At 41.5% G+C, this 21,532-nt stretch overlaps 1 protein-coding gene across 2 annotated transcripts in view; it reads right to left on the bottom strand.

The window, feature by feature from the left end:
• Nucleotides 1-21,532, bottom strand: part of Trpm3 (transient receptor potential cation channel, subfamily M, member 3) — an 884,432-nt gene that overhangs the window by 100,100 nt on the left and 762,800 nt on the right. For both annotated transcript variants that reach the window (NM_001191562.1, NM_001354180.1), the window contains exon 10: nt 72-172. In NM_001191562.1, the coding sequence (NP_001178491.1) occupies nt 72-172 (101 nt within the window). The remainder of the gene's footprint in view (nt 1-71; nt 173-21,532) is intronic.

Here is a 21,532-nt window from a genome sequence, read left to right as displayed (position 1 = left end):
CTTTCAAAGGTTCCTTAAACACCCTTGCCAAGCACGTGGGCTTTTCAAGGGTAGCGACGTATATACTCTACCGGCCACTGCTGCCCGTAAATAAAGATCTGGCTGCGAGCGATGTCAACTCTGTTCCAGGCTAATGCTAAGCTCAGCTGGTCTGGGGCGGATGCATTGGCTCCTGTACAAAGTGGGACAAAAAAAAAAAAAAAAAAAAAAAAAAGACGAGAGAAACATAGTAGTTAGTTATGTCAGGAAGACCCTTCAGTCACCCTTTCATCGAGTCCTCTTCTCCAGGTGCAAACTAAGGTGCCGTGTGACTCCATTCCACTAGTGACATTTTTTTGGGTGTGTGTGTGTGTCGGATCTTCTTTGCCACCGTGTTTTCCTGTGCACTGTAGATTTATTTTATCTATCATCTATCTATCTATCTATCTATCTATCTATCTATCTATCTATCTATCTATCTATCTATCTATCTATCTATCTATCTATCTATCTATCCTATTTTTAAGACAGGGTTTCAGTATGTAGTCCAAGCTGGCCTTAAACTCATGGGGTACTCATGGCTTGGCTTCCTTGATATTGGGAGGTGTCACCATGCCTGACACCGATTGCATTTCAATACCCAATAGCCAAGTGTGACTAGAAGCACCTATGACATTTCTGTCTCTACAGAAGGTTCTGCTGCAATAGGCAGTCTAGACACAGCATGCTGTCCACACATGCAGATCCTCAGCAGCTGCTTGTGTAGCTGAGAACAGGTGCAGCCTAGAAGGTAGTGGGAATATCTTGCATCCTCTGTTGCCCATCTTGTGGCTGGGTGAGACAGGACCTCTGTAAGCCACTGTTCTGTCAGCTAGGAAATGAGAACAGTAAAAATTATCCTATTTTATTCAGTAGAGATGCCTGAGACAGAAATGGAATCATATATGTGAGTTCGCATGCCAACAGGCTTGCCCCCATATTTCATCAACACCCTTGGTGTGTGGAGGAAGAGACCTCGCTGTACACTGGTCCATTTTCACTCTCCTGAATATCCTACTAGCAGGGGAGAGGAGAAAAGAGAAAGCACTCTCTTTTGGCTCAGAGAATTGGAAAAGTGAACATATGTTTGGCAAACTATTAGGAATTTCCATGTGTTGTGCTAAGGAATGTCCCAAGTGATCCTAGACATTGGCTCTGGCTATCTGCACTGGGCAGATGAAGATGCTCAAGTCCAGGTTGGCTAGAGTGACTAGGGAATGGCCACACACCTCCTAACAGAATGGACAGAAGTGTTTATTATGGTGTGGTGACATTCTAGCCAGAGTCAGCCATTGTGAATTCTGACCATCCCCATAGGGTCCTCATCAGGGAAGGTTAGAATCAATACAAGGGCCCACTTCCTGCTGACCACACTAGGCGTGTGAGTGACCCCCCCACATGGCGCCACTTGTCAGCATTATCTGGGGGGTCTTTACACTGTGGCTATGACAGCCCCATACCAATTCTGCTGCCTTGCTAGAAGGAGTTTCTAAAGCCCTCGGATGTTTCCCTTGTGCACGGGAAACTGCAGACCCAGATGCCTCTTTTCATGCATGACTACCCCACGCCTTTTTCTTCTGGACTCTGCACATAGATACTAAGAATGAAGCAAACAGGATTGGGAGGAATCCAAAGCGCTTCTCAAGTAAGCGCGGGGACCTTAGCTCAGTCCCCAAAGGGAAAAAAAGCCAGGCTGGAACAGGGGTGACAGAGACAGGAGGATCCCTGGGGTTTGCTGGCTAGCCAGGCTTGCTGAATTGATGTGCTCCAGGTTCAGTGAGACACTGTCTTAAAATAAGAGAGAGGAATAAGCGAGGACCCCTGGTGTTACACATGAGCACGTGTACACATATATGTACACAGCTATATACACACATGGCCATATACATACATCTATGCATAGCTATATACACACGTGAACATGTACATATATGTGTGCACAGCTATTTACATACACATGGGCATATACATACACATACACAGAGAGAGACAGACACAGAGGGGGGAGGAGAGAGAGAGAGAGAGAGGAGAGAAAGGAGAGAGAGAAAGAGGTGAGAGAGAGGTGAGAGAGGGGAGAGAGGGAGAGAGGGAGAGAGAGGGAGAGGGAGAGGGAGGGGGAGAGGGAGAGAGAGAGAGAGAGAGAGAGAGAGAGAGAGAGAGAGAGAGAGAGAGAGAGACTATCTTAGGCAAACAGCTGGACATGGTGACTCACTCCATAATCCCAGTACTTGAGAGGTCAGGATAGGAATGTTGCTGTGAGTTCTAGACCAACCTGGGCTATGTGGTAAGATATGTATGCATAGCTATGTACACACATGTATTAATCACCAAACCAACCACCAATGAACTAACCAACCACCTACCCACTCGACCAAAGTGGTTTGTGCAGAGAGTGTCCACCAGCGGATTGCTCTGGCACTTCTCAAGCTTGAGCCTGGGTGTCTAATCCGACATGACCCTGCAGACCCTTTCGGCTCACCTTCACTTTCTGACTCAGGAGTTCCAGGTAGAGCCTAAGGTTTGGCATTCCATTTTTCTTCTTTATGATATAGGAGATTGGACCTAGGAGTAGGCAAGTGCTCCATCCTGAGGTATGTCTCCAGCCCTGAGTCTGTGCATTTCTGAAAGGTTCTCAGGAGACGCTGCTGCCTCCCATGTGGGACTGTCCACTGAGTGACAAGTTTCCTGAGAACTTGTGTTCCCTTCACAGGTCTGACTCCGGAGTCCACAAGTTGATGGTTTTAGTCTAAGATACATTCTTGGAGTGAATTATTTATTATCTGAGATCAACAACAGTGACTTCAAATTCATGCCAAGGTAACCAAGATATGTGAAAGTGTATACCCTAACTTGGAGGGGGAAAAAGTGAAGTTCACAGAAGGTGGCATTTAAGCCATTTCTTATTTTCCTCTTTTAAAGTCTAATTTTATATTTGAGTAGACACAGTAAGTGTATGTTTATGGGTTTTTGCATGACATTTAGACACATGTACACTGTATATATGAATAAGATTAGAATCACTCAGACAGAACATTTGTGTGTGTGTGTGTGTGTGTGTGTGTGTGTGTGTATTGAGAGCATGCAATTCCCTCTAGTATCTGTTTTAGAAAATATAGTCAGTTGTAGGCCCTAGTTTTCCTATAGTAGACGACACTTCTCTTACCAGACTGCACCCCTGTACACATTAAACACCCATCTCCACCTTCTATCCCTTTCTTCCCCCACACCACCTATCTTTCTACTTCTATATCAATGTTTAGTTTCCAAATCTAAGAGGAACTTGTAGTATTTGCCTTTCTGTGCTAGATTTTTTTTTAAAAAACTTAGCAAAATGTCCTCCAGTTTCATCTCTCTGACTGCAGATGGCATGCTTCCCAGTTTTTTTCTGCTGAATAGTATTACATTTTGTATAAACACACTACATTTTCTTTAGCTGTTCATCTGGTGATGGACATCTGAGTTGAGACCATATTCTGAGTATTGTGAATGGTGCTGCAATAAATACACGAGTCCAAATGTCTCTCTGCTGTCCTGATCCCATTTTCTTCTGACACAGAGCTGGTTATGGGATAGCCACACCACATAGTAGGGCCACATCACACAGTGGGTCTGTTTTCTCTAAAAGTGTTTTTGTAAGATTTATTTATTTTGTCTTATGTGATGAGTGTTTGGCCTGCACCTATGTGTATATACCATGTGCCTGACTTAGAGCCTGCAGAGGTCAGAAGTGGATGTCAGATCCCTTAGAACCTATAGAGGGGTGAGCCACAAGGGTTCTGAACTGTTGAACCATCTTTCAACATCATCTTCACTTTCCTTCCTTCCTTCCTTTCTAATAATGTTTATATCAATTTAATTTTTTTGCTGCAGAGAGAGAGAGAGAGAGAGAGAGAGAGAGAGAGAGAGAGAGAGAGAGAGAGACTTTACTTCTTTTCGCTGGTCCGCTGGTTGTTGCTTACATACTGTGATGGTTTAGCCATTCCTGTCATCATTTATGTGTCACAAGTCTGTTCACTACCCAAGTCAATAGCAGCACAAGCCAGAACAAGAGCCCACGGAGAAAGGACTGATTGAGGTCAAGGGAGCTACGGGCCTGAATGTAATTAGGAAAGTGTCAAATAAAAACATGAAGCCAATGAATTTTGGCTTTTCAAAAATTGAAAATACATCAGTCACAAACTGTCCTGGATGACAGTTTGGATCAGTACAAGTGATGAACCACTGTCTTTGCTCAGGACTGTGACAGTTCGAGCACTGAAATTCCTTCATTTAGGGAGATGCCTCAGTCTTGAGTAAAACTGGATGGCGGCTCATACTGCCCTATATTGGACATACTCTGCAATTTCCTGCAGAAGTTTAATACACGTTTGCCTCAGATGCATCCCTAGAGAGGCTGGTCAATCTGGTTCTAGCATGTTCTAAAAGCTCTCCGTGTGATGTATATGGAAGACAATATAGTGCAGATAACACGCATCCGCTAGTTGGCTCACTTTTCCCTCATGTCTTTCCGCATTCAAACACACTGATTTCATGCCTTATCACATGATAGGCATATGCCAGAATGGACACCAAGTCAAGAAAGACCAAATCCATTGTCTTCACAGCTTACAATCTGGAGAGGAGAAAAGCTCTAGTGTATTAGACCAGTCATGTGGTTTCCCTGCCCAACACATATTTATTGGGTGCATTTGTTTCCAGGAACTGTTTGGTTCCAGGAACATTTGACGATGCTTGCACAGCATGATAATCATAAGACATGTGCTTACCCTCTTTTTTTTTTTATTAACTTGAGTATTTCTTATATACATTTCGAGTGTTATTCCCTTTCCCGGTTTCCGGGCAAACATCACCCTCCCCCCTCCCCTCCCTTATGGGTGTTCCCCTCCCAACCCTCCCCCCATTGCCGCCCTCCCCCCATAGTCTAGTTCACTGGGGGTTCAGTCTTAGCAGGACCCAGGGCTTCCCCTTCCACTGGTGCTCTTACTAGGATATTCATTGCTACCTATGGGGTCAGAGTCCAGGGTCAGTCCATGTATAGTCTTTAGGTATTGGCTTAGTCCCTGGAAGCTCTGGTTGCTTGACATTGTTGTACATATGGGGTCTCGAGCCCCTTCAAGCTCTTCCAGTTCTTTCTCTGATTCCTTCAACGGGGGACCTATTCTCAGTTCAGTGGTTTGCTGCTGGCATTCGTCTCTGTATTTGCTGTATTCTGGCTGTGTCTCTCAGGAGCGATCTACATCCGGCTCCTGTCGGTCTGCACTTCTTTGCTTCATCCATCTTGTCTAATTGGGTGGTGTATATGTATGGGCCACATGTGGGTCAGGCTCTGAATGGGTGTTCCTTCAGTCTCTGTTTTAATCTTTGCCTCTCCCTTCCCTGCCAAGGGTATTCTTTTTCCTCATTTAAAGAAGGAGTGAAGCATTCACATTTTGATCATCCGTCTTGAGTTTCGTTTGTTCTAGGGATCTAGGGTAATTCAAGCATTTGGGCTAATAGCCACTTATCAATGAGTGCATACCATGTATGTCTTTCTGTGATTGGGTTAGCTCACTCAGGATGATATTTTCCAGTTCCAACCATTTGCCTACGAACTTCATAAACTCGTTGTTTTTGATAGCTGAGTAATATTCCATTGTGTAGATGTACCACATTTTCTGTATCCATTCCTCTGTTGAAGGGCAACTGGGTTCTTTCCAGTTTCTGGCTATTATAAATAAGGCTGCAATGAACATAGTGGAGCACGTGTCTTTTTTATATGTTGAGGCATCTTTTGGGTATATGCCCAAGAGAGGTATAGCTGGATCCTCAGGCAGTTCAATGTCCAATTTTCTGAGGAACCTCCAGACTGATTTCCAGAATGGTTGTACCAGTCTGCAATCCCACCAACAATGGAGGAGTGTTCCTCTTCCTCCACATCCTCACCAGCATTTGCTGTCACCTGAGTTTTTGATCTTAGCCATTCTCACTGGTGTGAGGTGAAATCTCAGGGTTGTTTTGATTTGCATTTCCCTTATGAATAAAGATGTTGAACATTTCTTTAGGTGTTTCTCAGCCATTCAGCATTCCTCAGCTGTGAATTCTTTTTTAGCTCTGAACCCCATTTTTAATAGGGTTATTTGTCTCCCTGCGGTCTAACTTCTTGAGTTCTTTGTATATTTTGGATATAAGGCCTCTATCTGTTGTAGGATTGGTAAAGATCTTTTCCCAATCTGTTGGTTGCCGTTTTGTCCTAACCACAGTGTCCTTTGCCGTACAGAACCTTGCAGTTTTATGAGATCCCATTTGTCGATTCTTGATCTTAGAGCGTAAGCCATTGGTGTTTTGTTCAGGAAATTTTTTCCAGTGCCCATGTGTTCCAGATGCTTCCCTAGTTTTTCTTCTATTAGTTTGAGTGTGTCTGGTTTGATGTGGAGGTCCTTGATCCACTTGGACTTAAGCTTTGTACAGGGTAATAAGCATGGATCGATCTGCATTCTTCTACATGTTGACCTCCAGTTGAACCAGCACCATTTGCTGAAAATGCTATCTTTTTTCCATTGGATGGTTTTGGTTCCTTTGTCAAAAATCAAGTGACCATAGGTGTGTGGGTTCATTTCTGGGTCTTCAATTCTATTCCATTGGTCTATCTGTCTGTCTCTGTACCAATACCATGCAGTTTTTATCACTATTGCTCTGTAATACTGCTTGAGTTCAGGGATAGTGATTCCCCCTGAAGTCCTTTTATTGTTGAGGATAGCTTTAGCTATCCTGGGTTTTTTGTTATTCCAGATGAATTTGCAAATTGTTCGGTCTAACTCTTTGAAGAATTGGATTGGTATTTTGATGGGGATTGCATTGAATCTGTAGATTGCTTTTGGTAAAATGGCCATTTTTACTATATTAATCCTGCCAATCCATGAGCATGGGAGATCTTTCCATCTTCTGAGGTCTTCTTCAATTTCTTTCCTCAGTGTCTTGAAGTTCTTATTGTACAGATCTTTTACTTGCTTGGTTAAAGTCACACCGAGGTACTTTATATTATTTGGGTCTATTATGAAGGGTGTCGTTTCCCTAATTTCTTTCTCGGCTTGTTTCTCTTTTGTATAGAGGAAGGCAACTGATTTATTTGACTTAATCTTATACCCAGCCACTTTGCTGAAGTTGTTTATCAGCTTTAGTAGTTCTCTGGTGGAACTTTTGGGATCACTTAAATATACTATCATATCATCTGCAAATAGTGATATTTTGACCTCTTCTTTTCCCATCTGTATCCCCTTGACCTCCTTTTGTTGTCTGATTGCTCTGGCTAGAACTTCAAGAACTATATTGAATAAGTAGGGAGAGAGTGGGCAGCCTTGTCTAGTCCCTGATTTTAGTGGGATTGCTTCAAGTTTCTCTCCATTTAGTTTAATGTTAGCAACTAGTTTGCTGTATATGGCTTTTACTATGTTTAGGTATGGGCCTTGAATTCCTATTCTTTCCAGGACTTTTATCATGAAGGGGTGTTGAAGTTTGTCAAATGCTTTCTCAGCATCTAATGAAATGATCATGTGGTTCTGTTCTTTCAGTTTGTTTATATAATGGATCACGTTGATGGTTTTCCGTATATTAAACCATCCCTGCATGCCTGGGATGAAGCCTACTTGATCATGGTGGATGATTGTTTTGATGTGCTCTTGAATTCGGTTTGCCAGAATTTTGTTGAGTATTTTTGTGTCTATATTCATAAGGGAAATTGGTCTGAAGTTCTCTTTTTTTGTTGGGTCTTTGTGTGGTTCAGGTATAAGAGTAATTGTGGCTTCATAGAAGGAATTCGGTAGTGCTCCATCTGTTTCAATTTTGTGGAATAGTTTGGATAATATTGGTATGAGGTCTTCTATGAAGGTTTGATAGAATTCTGCACTAAACCCGTCTGGACCTGGGCTCTTTTTGGTTGGGAGATCTTTAATGACTGCTTCTATTTCCTTAGGAGTTATGGGGTTGTTTAACTGGTTTATCTGTTCCTGATTTAACTTCGATACCTGGTATCTGTCTAGGAAATTGTCCATTTCCTGAAGATTTTCAAATTTTGTTGAATATAGGTTTTTATAGTAAGATCTGATGATTTTTTGAATTTCCTCTGAATCTGTAGTTATGTCTCCCTTTTCATTTCTGATTTTGTTAATTTGGACGCACTCTCTGTGTCCTCTCATTAGTCTGGCTAAGCGTTTATCTATCTTGTTGATTTTCTCAAAGAACCAACTTTTAGTTCTGTTGATTCTTTCTATGTTCCTTTTTGTTTCTACTTGGTTGATTTCAGCTCTGAGTTTGATTATTTCCTGCCTTCTACTCCTCCTGGGTGTATTTGCTTCTTTTTGTTCTAGAGCTTTTAGGTGTGCTGTCAAGCTGCTGACATATGCTCCTTCCTGTTTCTTTCTGCAGGCACTCAGCGCTATGAGTTTTCCTCTTAGCACAGCTTTCATTGTGTCCCATAAGTTTGGGTATGTTGTACCTTCATTTTCATTAAATTCTAAAAAGTTTTTAATTTCTTTCTTTATTTCTTCCTTGACCAGGTTATCATTGAGTAGAGCATTGTTCAATTTCCACGTATATGTGGGCATTCTTCCCTTATTGTTATTGAAGACCAGTTTTAGGCCGTGGTGGTCCGATAGCACGCATGGGATTATTTCTATCTTTCTGTACCTGTTGAGGCCCGTTTTTTGACCAGTTATATGGTCAATTTTGGAGAAAGTACCATGAGGAGCTGAGAAGAAGGTATATCCTTTTGCTTTAGGATAGAATGTTCTATAAATATCCGTTAAGTCCATTTGGCTCATGACTTCTCTTAGTCTGTCGACATCACTGTTTAATTTCTGTTTCCATGATCTGTCCATTGATGAGAGTGGGGTGTTGAAATCTCCCGCTATTATTGTGTGAGGTGCAATGTGTGTTTTGAGCTTTAGTATGGTTTCTTTTACGTATGTAGGTGCCCTTGTATTTGGGGCATAGATATTTAGGATTGAGAGTTCATCTTGGTGGATTTTTCCTTTGATGAATATGAAGTGTCCTTCCTTATCTTTTTTGATGACTTTTAGTTGAAAATTGATTTTATTTGATATTAGAATGGCTACTCCAGCTTGCTTCTTCTGACCATTTGCTTGGAAAGTTGTTTTCCAGCCTTTCACTCTGAGGTAGTGTCTGTCTTTGTCTCTGAGGTGTGTTTCCTGTAGGCAGCAGAATGCAGGGTCCTCGTTGCGTATCCAGTTTGTTAATCTATTTCTTTTTATTGGGGAGTTGAGGCCATTGATGTTGAGAGATATTAAGGAATAGTGATTATTGCTTCCCATTATATTCATATTTGGATGTGAGGTTATGTTTGTGTGCTTTCATTCTCTTTGTTTTGTTGCCAAGACGATTAGTTTCTTGCTTCTTCTAGGGTATAGCTTGCCTCCTTATGTTGGGCTTTACCATTTATTATCCTTTGTAGTGCTGGATTTGTAGAAAGATATTGTGTAAATTTGGTTTTGTCATGGAATATCTTGGTCTCTCCATCTATGTTAATTGAGAGTTTTGCAGGATACAGTAACCTGGGCTGGCATTTGTGTTCTCTTAGGGTCTGTATGACATCAGTCCAGGATCTTCTGGCCTTCATAGTTTCTGGCGAGAAGTCTGGTGTGATTCTGATAGGTCTGCCTTTATATGTTACTTGACCTTTTTCCCTTACTGCTTTTAATATTCTTTCTTTATTTTGTGCGTTTGGTGTTTTGACAATTATGTGACGGGAGGTGTTTCTTTTCTGGTCCAATCTATTTGGAGTTCTGTAGGCTTCTTGTATGTCTATGGGTATCTCTTTTTTTAGGTTAGGGAAGTTTTCTTCTATGATTTTGTTGAAGATATTTACTGGTCCTTTGAGCTGGGAGTCTTCACTCTCTTCTATACCTATTATCCTTAGGTTTGATCTTCTCATTGAGTCCTGGATTTCCTGTATGTTGTGGACCAGTAGCTTTTTCCGCTTTACATTATCTTGACAGTTGAGTCAATGATTTCTATGGAATCTTCTGCTCCTGAGATTCTCTCTTCCATCTCTTGTATTCTGTTGGTGAAGCTCGTATCTACAGCTCCTTGTCTCTTCTTTTGGTTTTCTATATCCAGGGTTGTTTCCATGTGTTCTTTCTTGATTGCTTCTATTTCCATTTTTAATTCCTTCAACTGTTTGATTGTGTTTTCCTGGAATTCTTTCAGGGATTTTTGGGATTCTTTCAGGGATTTTTGCAATTCCTCTCTATAGGCTTCTACTTGTTTATTAATGTTTTCCTGTGTTTCCCTAAGGGAGTTCTTCACGCCTTTCTTGAAGTCCTCCAGCACCATGATCAAATATGATTTTGAAACTAGATCTTGCTTTTCTGGTGTGTTTGGATATTCCATGTTTGTTTTGGTGGGAGAATTCGGCTCCGATGGTGCCATGTAGTCTTGGTTTCTGTTACTTGGGTTCCTGCGCTTGCCTCTCGCCATCAGATTATCTCTAGTGTTACTTTGTTCTGCTATTTCTGACAGTGGCTAGACTGTCCCTATAAGCCTGTGTGTCAGGAGTGCTGTAGACCTGTTTTCCTCTCTTTCAGTCAGTTATGGGGACAGAGTGTTCTGCTTTCGGGCGTGTAGTTTTTCCTCTCTACAGGTCTTCAGCTGTTCCTGTGGGCCTGTGTCTTGAGTTCACCAGGCAGCCTTCTTGCAGCAGAAAAGTTGGTCTTACCTGTGGTCCCGAGGCTCAAGTTCGCTCGCGGGGTGCTGCCCACGGGCTCTTTGTGGCGGCAGCAACCAGGAAGACCTGTGCCGCCCCTTCTGGGAGCTTATGCAGCCTCAGGAGTGCCCACCTGACCAGGCAGAGAGGTCTCTTTCCCATGGGGTCTGGGAGCAGAGAGCTGCTGCGGGCCGGGATCCGTGGGCGTGGGACCTCCGGCAAACACAGGACGTGCCCGGTCCTAGATGAACTCTGCCTCTGTGTGTCCCGATTTCACCAGGCAGCCTTCTTGCAACAGACAAGTTGGTCTTACCTGTGGTCCCGAGGCTCACGTTTGCTCGTGGGGTGCTGCCCAGGGGCTCTCTGAGGCAGTAGCAACCAGGAAGACCTGTGCTGCCCCTTCCGGGAGCTTCAGTGCACCAGGGTTCCAGATGGCCTTTGGCGTTTTCCTCTGGCGTCTGAGATGTATGTACAGAGAGCAGTCTCTTCTGGTTTCCCAGGCTTGTCTGCCTCTCTGAAGGTTCAGCTCTCCCTCCCACGGGATTTGGGTGCAGAGGACTGTTTATCCGGTCTGTTTCCTTCAGGTTCCGGCGGTGTCTCCGTGGTTACCCTCTTAATAGAAGTTACAGTGTCCTAATCATGGTGGATCAGTACTCAGAAGACAAACAAACCAGTACACAGTGAACTTTCAGAGTGAGGATTTGTGCTATTGAAGAGCAATGCCACTCCTGGTATCTGTGGCCTGTATCTGTACAAACAAATAACGGTGTCAGCACTGCTCTGGCTTCCCAATACTGCTAGTTGCCATGACAATATTGTACCAAGTAGCTGCTGCAATCCATTGGCAGGCTGCCGTCAATAATGAGGGCTGGAGAGGGTGTCTGGGAGTAGCCTTGAAGGCACAAGTATTTGAGTTCTTTGGGCTCTCTGGTTGGCTGCAAATGAAAACTGAGGGTTGGAAAAGGTCCTGAGGAATTGAACTAAGCCTGGATTCCATACGGTCCTGACTTGAGCTCAGGGCACTCATACACCCTGCTTCCAGGACTGATGGGTGTGGGGCCTTAGAACCTCTGAGGAAAGTCTTTGCAAGTCTTTGCAAGATACGGGGTCATGATGATAGTAACAAAGAGAGTGGTAGAGGTAAGAGGGTGAGTAGGGGGAGGTGTGTAAAATCGTCCAGAAGGAGGAAGGGTCAACTTCACTTCCATGATATGGGCACCAATACACATACGTACTAAAGGTCGTCATAGTGGTTTGGTTATTGTCTCTCTGCAGGAGGCTGGTGAGGTTGGAAGTACACAGACCATAATAACATGGAGCTTTAAGGGATGAATCACCAGATGTTCCAGTAGAGACACCATGCACGCAGGCATTGGGCTCCCTTCATCTACTGCTGTATTTAAGAGTTCAGAGCTGTGCACGATGTGTAAAAGGCACTTCACGACTTAGTCGACTCGATTTGCATTAAAAGACAATGCCATAAAAGTGGCAGCTTACAACGAATATAAATTAGTTTTTGTCAGGCTAGAGGCCTGAAAATCCAAGATCCAAGTGCCACCAGGCTTGATGTCTGGTGAGAGCCCATGGTGCTTGCCCTGTGTTCCAGTACTGGGATAGTCAAAGGGCGGACACAGTGACATTGGCAACTGACATTTCTTTTTTTTTTTTTTTGGTTCTTTTTTTGGAGCTGGGGACCAAACCCAGGGCCTTGCGCTTCCTAGGTAAGCGCTCTACCACTGAGCTAAATCCCTAGCCCCACAACTGACATTTCTTAAGGGAACTTCACACGTGCTTCTTCCTGGTGAGATGAGAAAAGAATGGGAAGAACAAGCACTCTCTGTGACAGTGTTAAGGAAAGGTTGTGTGACTACAGATGTTACAGCCACAGTGTGTGCTAAGTCTTTGTTTCTTCAATGTCTTCACCTACTTAATAGGCATTGTATCATCTCACCTCACAGCAGGGGTGGGCACAGTGCAGGAAGATGCAGTCCCATATATGTACATGCATATAGTCTTTTTTGCACATGTGATGATGATGATGATGATGATGTGTGTGTGTGTGTATGAATGTGTGCACGCATGCCTGTTAGTATCCGTGAGTGTGAGCATACAAGTATAGGATGAAGGATAGCCTTGAGTGTCGGTCTCCACCTTCCACTTTGTTTGAGACAGGGTCTCTTGTTCTCTGCTGAACACCCCAAGCTCGCTGGCATATGCATTTTCAGACTTCCGGGATTGCAACTGCGCATGCTACCCCACCTGGCTTTACGAGGGACTTAAGGTCAAATCCCCATGTCGACACAAGCAGGTTCTTTCCTGACCTCGTCATCTTCGTAGCCCCAGTAAAATTAGTTTAAGACCACATCCATATAAAGTGTATTATAGAATATTGTTATAAGTATTCAGCTTTATTAACTGTTGTGCATATTAAACTTTACATTGGTTATGTATGTGTGTATATATGTAAGTATGTAAGTTTGTTTGTATGTATGTATGTAAAGAAACACATTGTATATGGGCTCAGTTCCATCTATGGTTTCAGGCATGTGCTGGGAGTCTGCGATGTGTTCTCAGAGATAAAGGGCAGCTACTCTATTCAAAGTTCATCTTTTTTTTTCCAGAAACATTCTATAAAAACTATGATTCTTTTGTTAATGCAGTTTTTGCTCTTTTGTTATTTTCCTTAGACTATCTCTGTGTGCAGTCTATGCTAATCCGTTTTTATTATTTATCATTTAATGAGTTGGGTTATAATGGGCCCAGGGTAGCATTCCAAACTAGTTATTATTCACAACTGGAAGGCTTTCTCCTAAGCCACGATAAAATCGAGCTCTCCCTTGCAAGTTTGGCTTATCCACATAATCCTGCAGGCAGGCCACCTCCTCTATTTCTATGCCCATAGTTGAGGTCAGGAGGAACTAAGCACTGCTGTATCATACTTGTTCTTGAGCCTGCGGCTGCAGACAAAAGAGATAATTCTGCATCCTGGGGTGTTCCTCACATCTAGGAGTAAGATTTTTGGGGCGTATTCTAGAGGAGCACTGCTGTTAGATTTTTCTCTCATATTCTTTCCTGTTCTCCAACACGGCACCTGCATACACAGACATTTTGGAGTATATTTCTTGAGTTTGACCAAAATGTAATTGCTTGGTTTTCCTCCTGCCCATTGGTCAGTTAATTTTGGAAGCTTTCTAGGAGAGGCAGGGGAGAATGATGAGTTTATATGGTCACTTGTGTGTTGGAAATCAGAAGGTAGTGTAGATGAGGTTTTCTTAGCCAGGGGTCTTCACGGAGGAGCAGAACTCTAACTGAAGGATGAAGATAGATTGGCAGGAATATTCTAAGCCAGAAGAAGAAGGTTCCTTTAATAGATCACTGTATTCAACTAAATTAAGAAATCTAAGATGGGGCAAAGTAACCAGAACTAAGGATATATATATATATATATGTATATATATATATACGTATATATATATATATATATATATATTAAAACAGCCACATGGAAACCTACTATTTTAAAAGCTTGTAAAAACATAATAATAAAAGAGTGTGAACCGAGGTATTCTTTATGGATGAAAAATGTTCCTATTAAAAGTCATGGGTTATTAAATGAAAATCCCAGGGCCAGGGAGGCCCCAGAGGCCCCTGAAACGACACAGGCTGTTGTCATTGCTCCTGATTGCCCACAAGAGCCCCATCATAAGGCTATTTTGCTGATGACAGATACACTTTACATGTCACAGAGACATAAAGCTGGAACTGAGCTAGACGCTTCTTCCCTCCTGACATAGTTCCAGGAGGTGCTACTTAGGTTTCTGGGAGAGTCATCACCAATCTAATCCAGCTGTGAATCCTGTAAGCTACAATAATGACATGTCAGGCAAGGTGTGCCTTCTAGAGTAATAGAGGCATGGCTCTTACAGGAATAACCAACTGCTGTATGATTGGATTTAAGGCCTGATCCACAAGAGGAAATTAATGCTAGATCTGTAACTTAATGAAGACCCTATGGCTGGGGAGGTCCCATAGGCCCTAGGCAGAAACCTACTATTCCTGCTTTACTAAATGGCTGTGTTATCAAACTGCCTTCCAAATACTTATATTTAATACCTATAGATCAGAGCTGTTTTCATTCCTCACCATACACACATCTTTTTTTTTTATTTTTTTATTTTTTTTTAATTAACTTGAGTATTTCTTACATACATTTCGAGTGTTATTCCCTTTCCCGGTTTCCGGGCAAACATCCCCCTCCCCCCTCCCCTTCCTTATGGGTGTTCCCCTCCCAACCCTCCCCCCATTGCCACCCTCCCCCCAACAGTCTAGTTCACTGGGGGTTCAGTCTTAGCAGGACCCAGGGCTTCCCCTTCCACTGGTGTTCTTACTAGGATATTCATTGCTACCTATGAGGTCAGAGTCCAGGGTCAGTCCATGTATAGTCTTTAGGTAGTGGCTGAGTCCCTGGAAGCTCTGGTTGCTTGGCATTGTTGTACATATGGGGTCTCGAGCCCCTTCAAGCTCTTCCAGGTCTTTCTCTGATTCCTTCAACGGGGGTCCTATTCTCAGTTCAGTGGTTTGCTGCTGGCATTCGCCTCTGTATTTGCTGTATTCTGGCTGTGTCTCTCAGGAGCGATCTACATCCGGCTCCTGTCAATCTGCACTTCTTTGCTTCATCCATCTTGTCTAATTGGACCATACACACATCTTGCTACAATAGGTGGCAGTTAATGTAGAAACCGGTAACTGGCTGAAGTATCAAGAATACAAGATGGCAGAATGTTTGACCCTAAATGGTACATCTATAGCACCCTCCCTAAGGTTCAGGGAACACTGAAGAAGAGGGGCTGAAGATGGAAAAATCAGAGAATGTGAAAGCAAAAGGATATCCTTGCGCCATGAACTCACCACAGCTGTAGCTATCTGCCAAGAAGCTCGACCCTGACAGCATTTCCTGAGGGGCTCACAAAGCCCCCCCCCTAAACATTTATTGTCAGTTAATGGTTGTTGGAAGAGGGGTGTCATTTTCTCAGTGGTATAGCCACTGATATCTTGCCTTTACTCCAAAAATAACCTCCTCAGCACATTTTGGTGAAAGACTAATTAAATCCCTGGGCTACATATAAAATGGAGTCCTGAGAGTAGGAAGGGATTTGTTGAGAAAACAGGAGGGAAATTGGAGAGAGGATAGGGGAATGAGAAGGACTAAAATTCATTATATGAATGAATGAAATGGTCAATCAAACAAAAACTTTTGACACAGTATTGAGGGGTGAAAATAACCAAAAATTTAGTATATATGTGTATGAAAATTAAAAAAAAAGATTCTGAAATCATACACACACACACACACACACACACACACACACACACACACACACACATTCAGATTGATGTAATTCTCCTTGCATTAAAGAAGCTTCTCTTTGCAGAAGATAGAGACCATTACAGAAAACCACAACTAGTTTAAATAAAGATAACCACTGACAGTGGTGCCCAACCCAATTGGTACACCAACAACACAACTCTTATACCTAAGGCTCAGGGAACATCATGAAAGAGGGGTTAGAAAGATTGAAAGAGTCAGAGAAGGAGCAATCCTGCTGTGATACTGTGTCTTCTAGACAGGACAGGGAAGTCAAAGAAATGTTCACAATGTAGATGCCGGGAAAAATGACAACACCAACTGACTTGTCAATGTGGAAGGAGAGGAAATCACATAAGGTCCAAACCCTAAAGAGTTACAAACAATTAATGACTGTTTTGAATGGAGAATTAACATCTTTCCCAGGGGTGAGTCCTCTCACTGGTTATCCAATAACCAGGTAGTCAGCCATAAAACCACACACATACGACCAACACTAAATAGACTGAACATGTATTTATACATTAACTCCCTCCACTCTCCTCTCTCTCATATACACAAACATATACACAAACACACACACAAGCACACACACACACATACACACACACACACACACACACACACACACACGCACACAATTAAAGAATGAGAGACCATGAATGAATTTTGGAGGGTGCAGGATGGAGTTGAGGTGCACGGGGATGAGTTGGGGTACAGGAAAGGGATTGGGGAGACAGTGGAAGAGCAAATGGTGTAACTATTTTAACCAAATCACAGTTCCTATTGTTCCATTTAATTTTGATTATAAATGTTGCAACTAAATGCAACAGGGTCTCTATTAACATAAATCCATCTGTCTTTCATTAAAAGACAAGAGATTCCCCAATTACATCTACATCAGTACTGTGGGAGTAAACTAGCTGCAAGGCCCTATCTCATGACTTAGGTTGCTAGGATACACCTCCAATCTTCTTCCCCAAGTGGAGACTTCTCCTCAGAATCTTCTCTCAAGAATGTGGCTGCTACATGGAGAAAGATTGAATTCAAAGTTGTAAACACACACACACACACACACACACACACACACACACACACACACATGTTCACACGTTGATGGGGTTTGTATATAATTTATCATCTTCTCTTTTTATTGGCCTGGGTAATAACTGTCTTCTCCTGGTAAAAAATAACTTTAAATGAATCTCAAGAGAAGGCTAAAAGGCATCAGGAAAGACCAATTTAGTTTTAGCTGAAGAAATCCTATTTTTATATGTGAGAGACAAAATAAAGCTATCTGAAGGAAGATAGGGTAGCTTTCTTATTTCCTATAGTAAATAGGAAAGATAATCCCTAACATTTTTTTTTATGTTTAGCTTGAAGCCAGCACAGTTGCTGAAAATTCATGATTGAAGTCTTACAATGATCCACAGGGCTCTGTTACTCCACTTTACAGATGAGCAAGGCCAGGCACGGAATCTTGTGCCTGTGAGATTCAAACCCAGGCAGCCTGCGTTTGCAGTTGCTCCCACCATCAGCTGTCTTTTGAGATAAGGTTTCGCTGTGTAGCCAAAACTGGCCTTCAGCCTTAAGCTCTCTGCTTCTGTCTCCTGAGGACAGGGTTACAGCCGGTGTCAGCACATCGGCTTCCTACAGAAATTCCTACTTCACTTTCCTGCCTGTGCAGTTGGGACACGGAACAGAGGAACCATCAGGGATGAGACCTGGATTTCTGGCTGGTGTCATTTACTCAAGAAAATTTACTGAGCTCTGCTTCTCTGCTAGTCTTTATTGGGGGCACTGGGGAAATAGGATGAGTCAAAGTCTCTGCCCTCAATGGAGAATCTCCAACATATTTACATATATATTTTTCCGTTTTCCTTTGGGTTTTATTAGAGACTTTCCTGTTTGAATAGAGTCCTTTGAAGGACCACTTAATATGCTCTGGCACTTTCTGAAATGACTTCAAATGAAGTCAGCATTCATTTTCTTTGGAATAACAAATCCTGGTTCTAAATGGTTTCCACCCATCTCTACATTCTACCCATTCAGTTTACCTTGATTGCCCTCTCTGATACCAATCATAATAAATACAGTTCTTGACTTAAACCATCATGCAGTAAATATAAGAACACACAAGCTAGCACTTTACGTAATATTTACTTTATCAAATTATTCTTTATAAACTATTCATCCTTCTCCCTAGATACAAATTGGCAAATAGATATAAATAAGGTATAAGTCAAATGATGAGGTTTATAAGTACATCTTAAGAGATTATTGATCAAATAAAGAGATTTATACCCGAGAGGGCAAAACTAACCTTCTTTGGACTTTGTTATGTGCAGTTTGTTATTTGTGCCAACTTCCTGTATTAATAGAGTTTTTAAATTGCACATTTTCCTCACATTGAAACTGCTCTGAAAAAGAAGTTACATTTCACTTTCTAACTCTTCGGGCTATGTATGTAGAATAGACGTGGATTTGCACATAGCTTTCTATGTGCATTCTGAGCTGTAGCACTGCACTTCAAACACCTCCGCTATTTGTTTTTCTCCGAGCCCAGAGTTCTTTTTCCATTTGAGCTTTCAAAATATATTGCTTATCTTTTATGAACTGTATTTATACAGTATTGAGAAATGGTTTTAAATATCTCTGAAGACTTTGCAGCATCGAAAACCCTGCCTTATATATAGTGGTGTCCCAGGAATTTGACTATTATCTTTGATCTGAGGGCTGGCACTCTGGTCTCTTAGAGAACTAAGTGAGGTCTCAGCCAGATGGGTATTTCTTGCTTTGGTTTTGGTCTCTGACGTAGCAGACAAGTAGCGATGACGCCTATGGGCTGTAACTTCTTTGGCTCAAAGAGAATAAGCACATAGCTGATTCATTATCTGTGGTGATTGGGAGGTGTCTTAGTTCTGCAACACTTAATTCTTTACCAAACAAAACAAATAGTATCTGTCTTAAGACATTGTTTTGCAGATTAAGCAGACTGACAAGATAGAAAATGATTGTTGGTTAAAGCACTATGCCATACAGGACATAGAGAGAAGGAACCACCCATTTTCTGCCCCCAAGAAACATGTCACCACCCAAAACAGGCGCTGTTTTAGAATGAAGGGATTGAAGAGGGTGTTCCAAGTAAATAGACTTAGGAGATGAGCAGTCACTGCTAGTCAGCAACCGAAAAAACAGACTTTAAACCATAACTGGGAAGAAAAGAGCAATTAATGGGAGAATCCATTAAAAGGACATTACTATTTAAACATATATGTACTGAACATAGGTTATGCTCAATTATATAAAACAAATACAAGTAGATGTAAGTCACAGATTAGCTCTAGTATCATATAGTGGACACTTCAGTATCTCACTCTGACCAGGTGATATGTCTTTCTGACAAAAATTAAACAGTCAAATAGATGAATTAGATGACACCATAGGTTAAATCAACGAAAAGGACATCTACAGAATATCACCTTTGAATGTTGTAGAACATATGTTCTTCTGAGCAGACCATGGGATATTCTCGACAATAGGTAATATATCAGAGCACAAAGCAAGTCTCAACAAATATAGAAAACCTGAAATAACCTTGTATTTTTACCTGATCACAATGAAAAAAGACAGCAAATCAATAGCAACAGCCTCACCCCCCCATAAAAACACCCCACATACAAACTTATAGAGATTAACACTAAAGAGTGATGAATGGGTCATTGAATAATCAGGAAGGAAATAAAGAAATTCTAGCATTGAATGAGAATAAAAACGGCATCTCAAAACCTGTGGGGTACAATGAAAGCAGTCATAGAAGGGAAATTTAGAGCTGTAAGTGTTTACGTTAAGAATAAGAAAGGTCTCAAGTAAATAACCCAATGATACACTGTAGGTCCCCGGCAAAAGAATTAGCCAGACTTCAGATCAGTAGATGAAAAGAAATCCTTAAAGTCGAAGCAGAAATGAATGGAAATGGAAACAAGCTAACAAATACAGATAACTCAAATAATCAAAGAAACAAAGATTGTTTCTTTGAAAAGATACACAAGATTGACAAACCTTTGGCCAAACTAAAGAGAAGATGCAAATTAATATAATTAGGGATGAAAAGGGAACCATTACAGTATATATCAATGTATTTCAGAAAATCTAAATTACATTCTCTACAAAACTGGAAACTCCAAAAGAAACGGATGCTTTTCTGAATGTATATGGGCTACTAAAATTAAATCAAAATGAGATAAACAATGTAAAGATTTATTTACTTTATTTTCTACATATGAATATTCTCTTTGCATGTATTTGTGAATCACACATAGCAGAACAGATGGAGGCCAGGAGAGAGCGCTGACTTTCCCAGAACTGGAGTTACACATGGTTGTGAGTCATCCTGCTGGTGCTGGGAACCATAATGTAGGTCCTTTGTAAATCTACCAAGTATTCTTAACTACTGAGCTTCTCTCCAGCCCTGAGATAATTTAAACGGATCCATAGTTAATGGTTAAGATTAAAGCAGTAATTAAAAATCCCCCCTACTTAAAAAAAAAGTAAGTCTCAAATGGATTAACTGGTGAAAATTTCCAGGCTATACTGTAATGTCTTAGCTGTAGTCATAAGGTCAAAGAAGAAGATAAAAGGGGTAAAAATCAAGAAATGAAGAAATCAGTGTCTACTTACAAATAATATGATTTTATACATAAGAGACCTTAAAGTCTGTTGGAAAATTCTTAAAACTGAACTGATAAACAGTTTTAGCAAAGTGGAAGGATACAAAGTTAATATACAAAATCCAGTAGGTATGCTGTATGTCAATGGCAAACATACTGAGACAGAAACCAAGGTAACAATTCCATTCTCAGTAGCTTTAAAATGCATACTTTGTAATAAACCAAAGATATGAAGGACCAACAAGCGAAGGCTGTGGAATACTTCCTCTATAATAAAACCTTTAAGGACAGGAGGAAGAAACTAAGGAAGACATTAGAAGATGGGAAGACTCTTGCTCACGGATCAGGATCAGTAGCCTATCCTATCAATAGTGGTTTACAGTTTCAATGCCATCACAGTCAAAATTCCAGTGACTTTCTTCATAGAGAGTCACGAGGAAGCACAGAAGAGTCTGGCTAGATAAAATCGATTCTGACCAAGCAGAAGAGTTATTACCTCTTCTTGGAAGTATCATCACACACAATTTCAAGTTGTACTATGAAGCCACAGTACAAAACCATCATGATCCTGGCACTAAAACAGAGATGCAATCAGTGAGACACAATAGAGGAAGTGAACCCAAGGTCACCCAGGTACAATCACCTGAGTTTGAAAAAAATACACACTAGAGAAACAGAATTTTCAGTATTATTGCTGGAGACACTGGGTATCTACATGTAGGAAAAACTATATTCTTATTTCTCACCTTGGACAGAAATCGACTCTAGTTGAATCAAAGGCCT

Source organism: Rattus norvegicus, chromosome 1, assembly GCF_036323735.1.
Source record: "Rattus norvegicus strain BN/NHsdMcwi chromosome 1, GRCr8, whole genome shotgun sequence".
Classification (NCBI taxonomy): Eukaryota; Metazoa; Chordata; class Mammalia; order Rodentia; family Muridae; genus Rattus; species Rattus norvegicus.
This window is presented reverse-complemented; position numbering and strand designations above follow the sequence as displayed.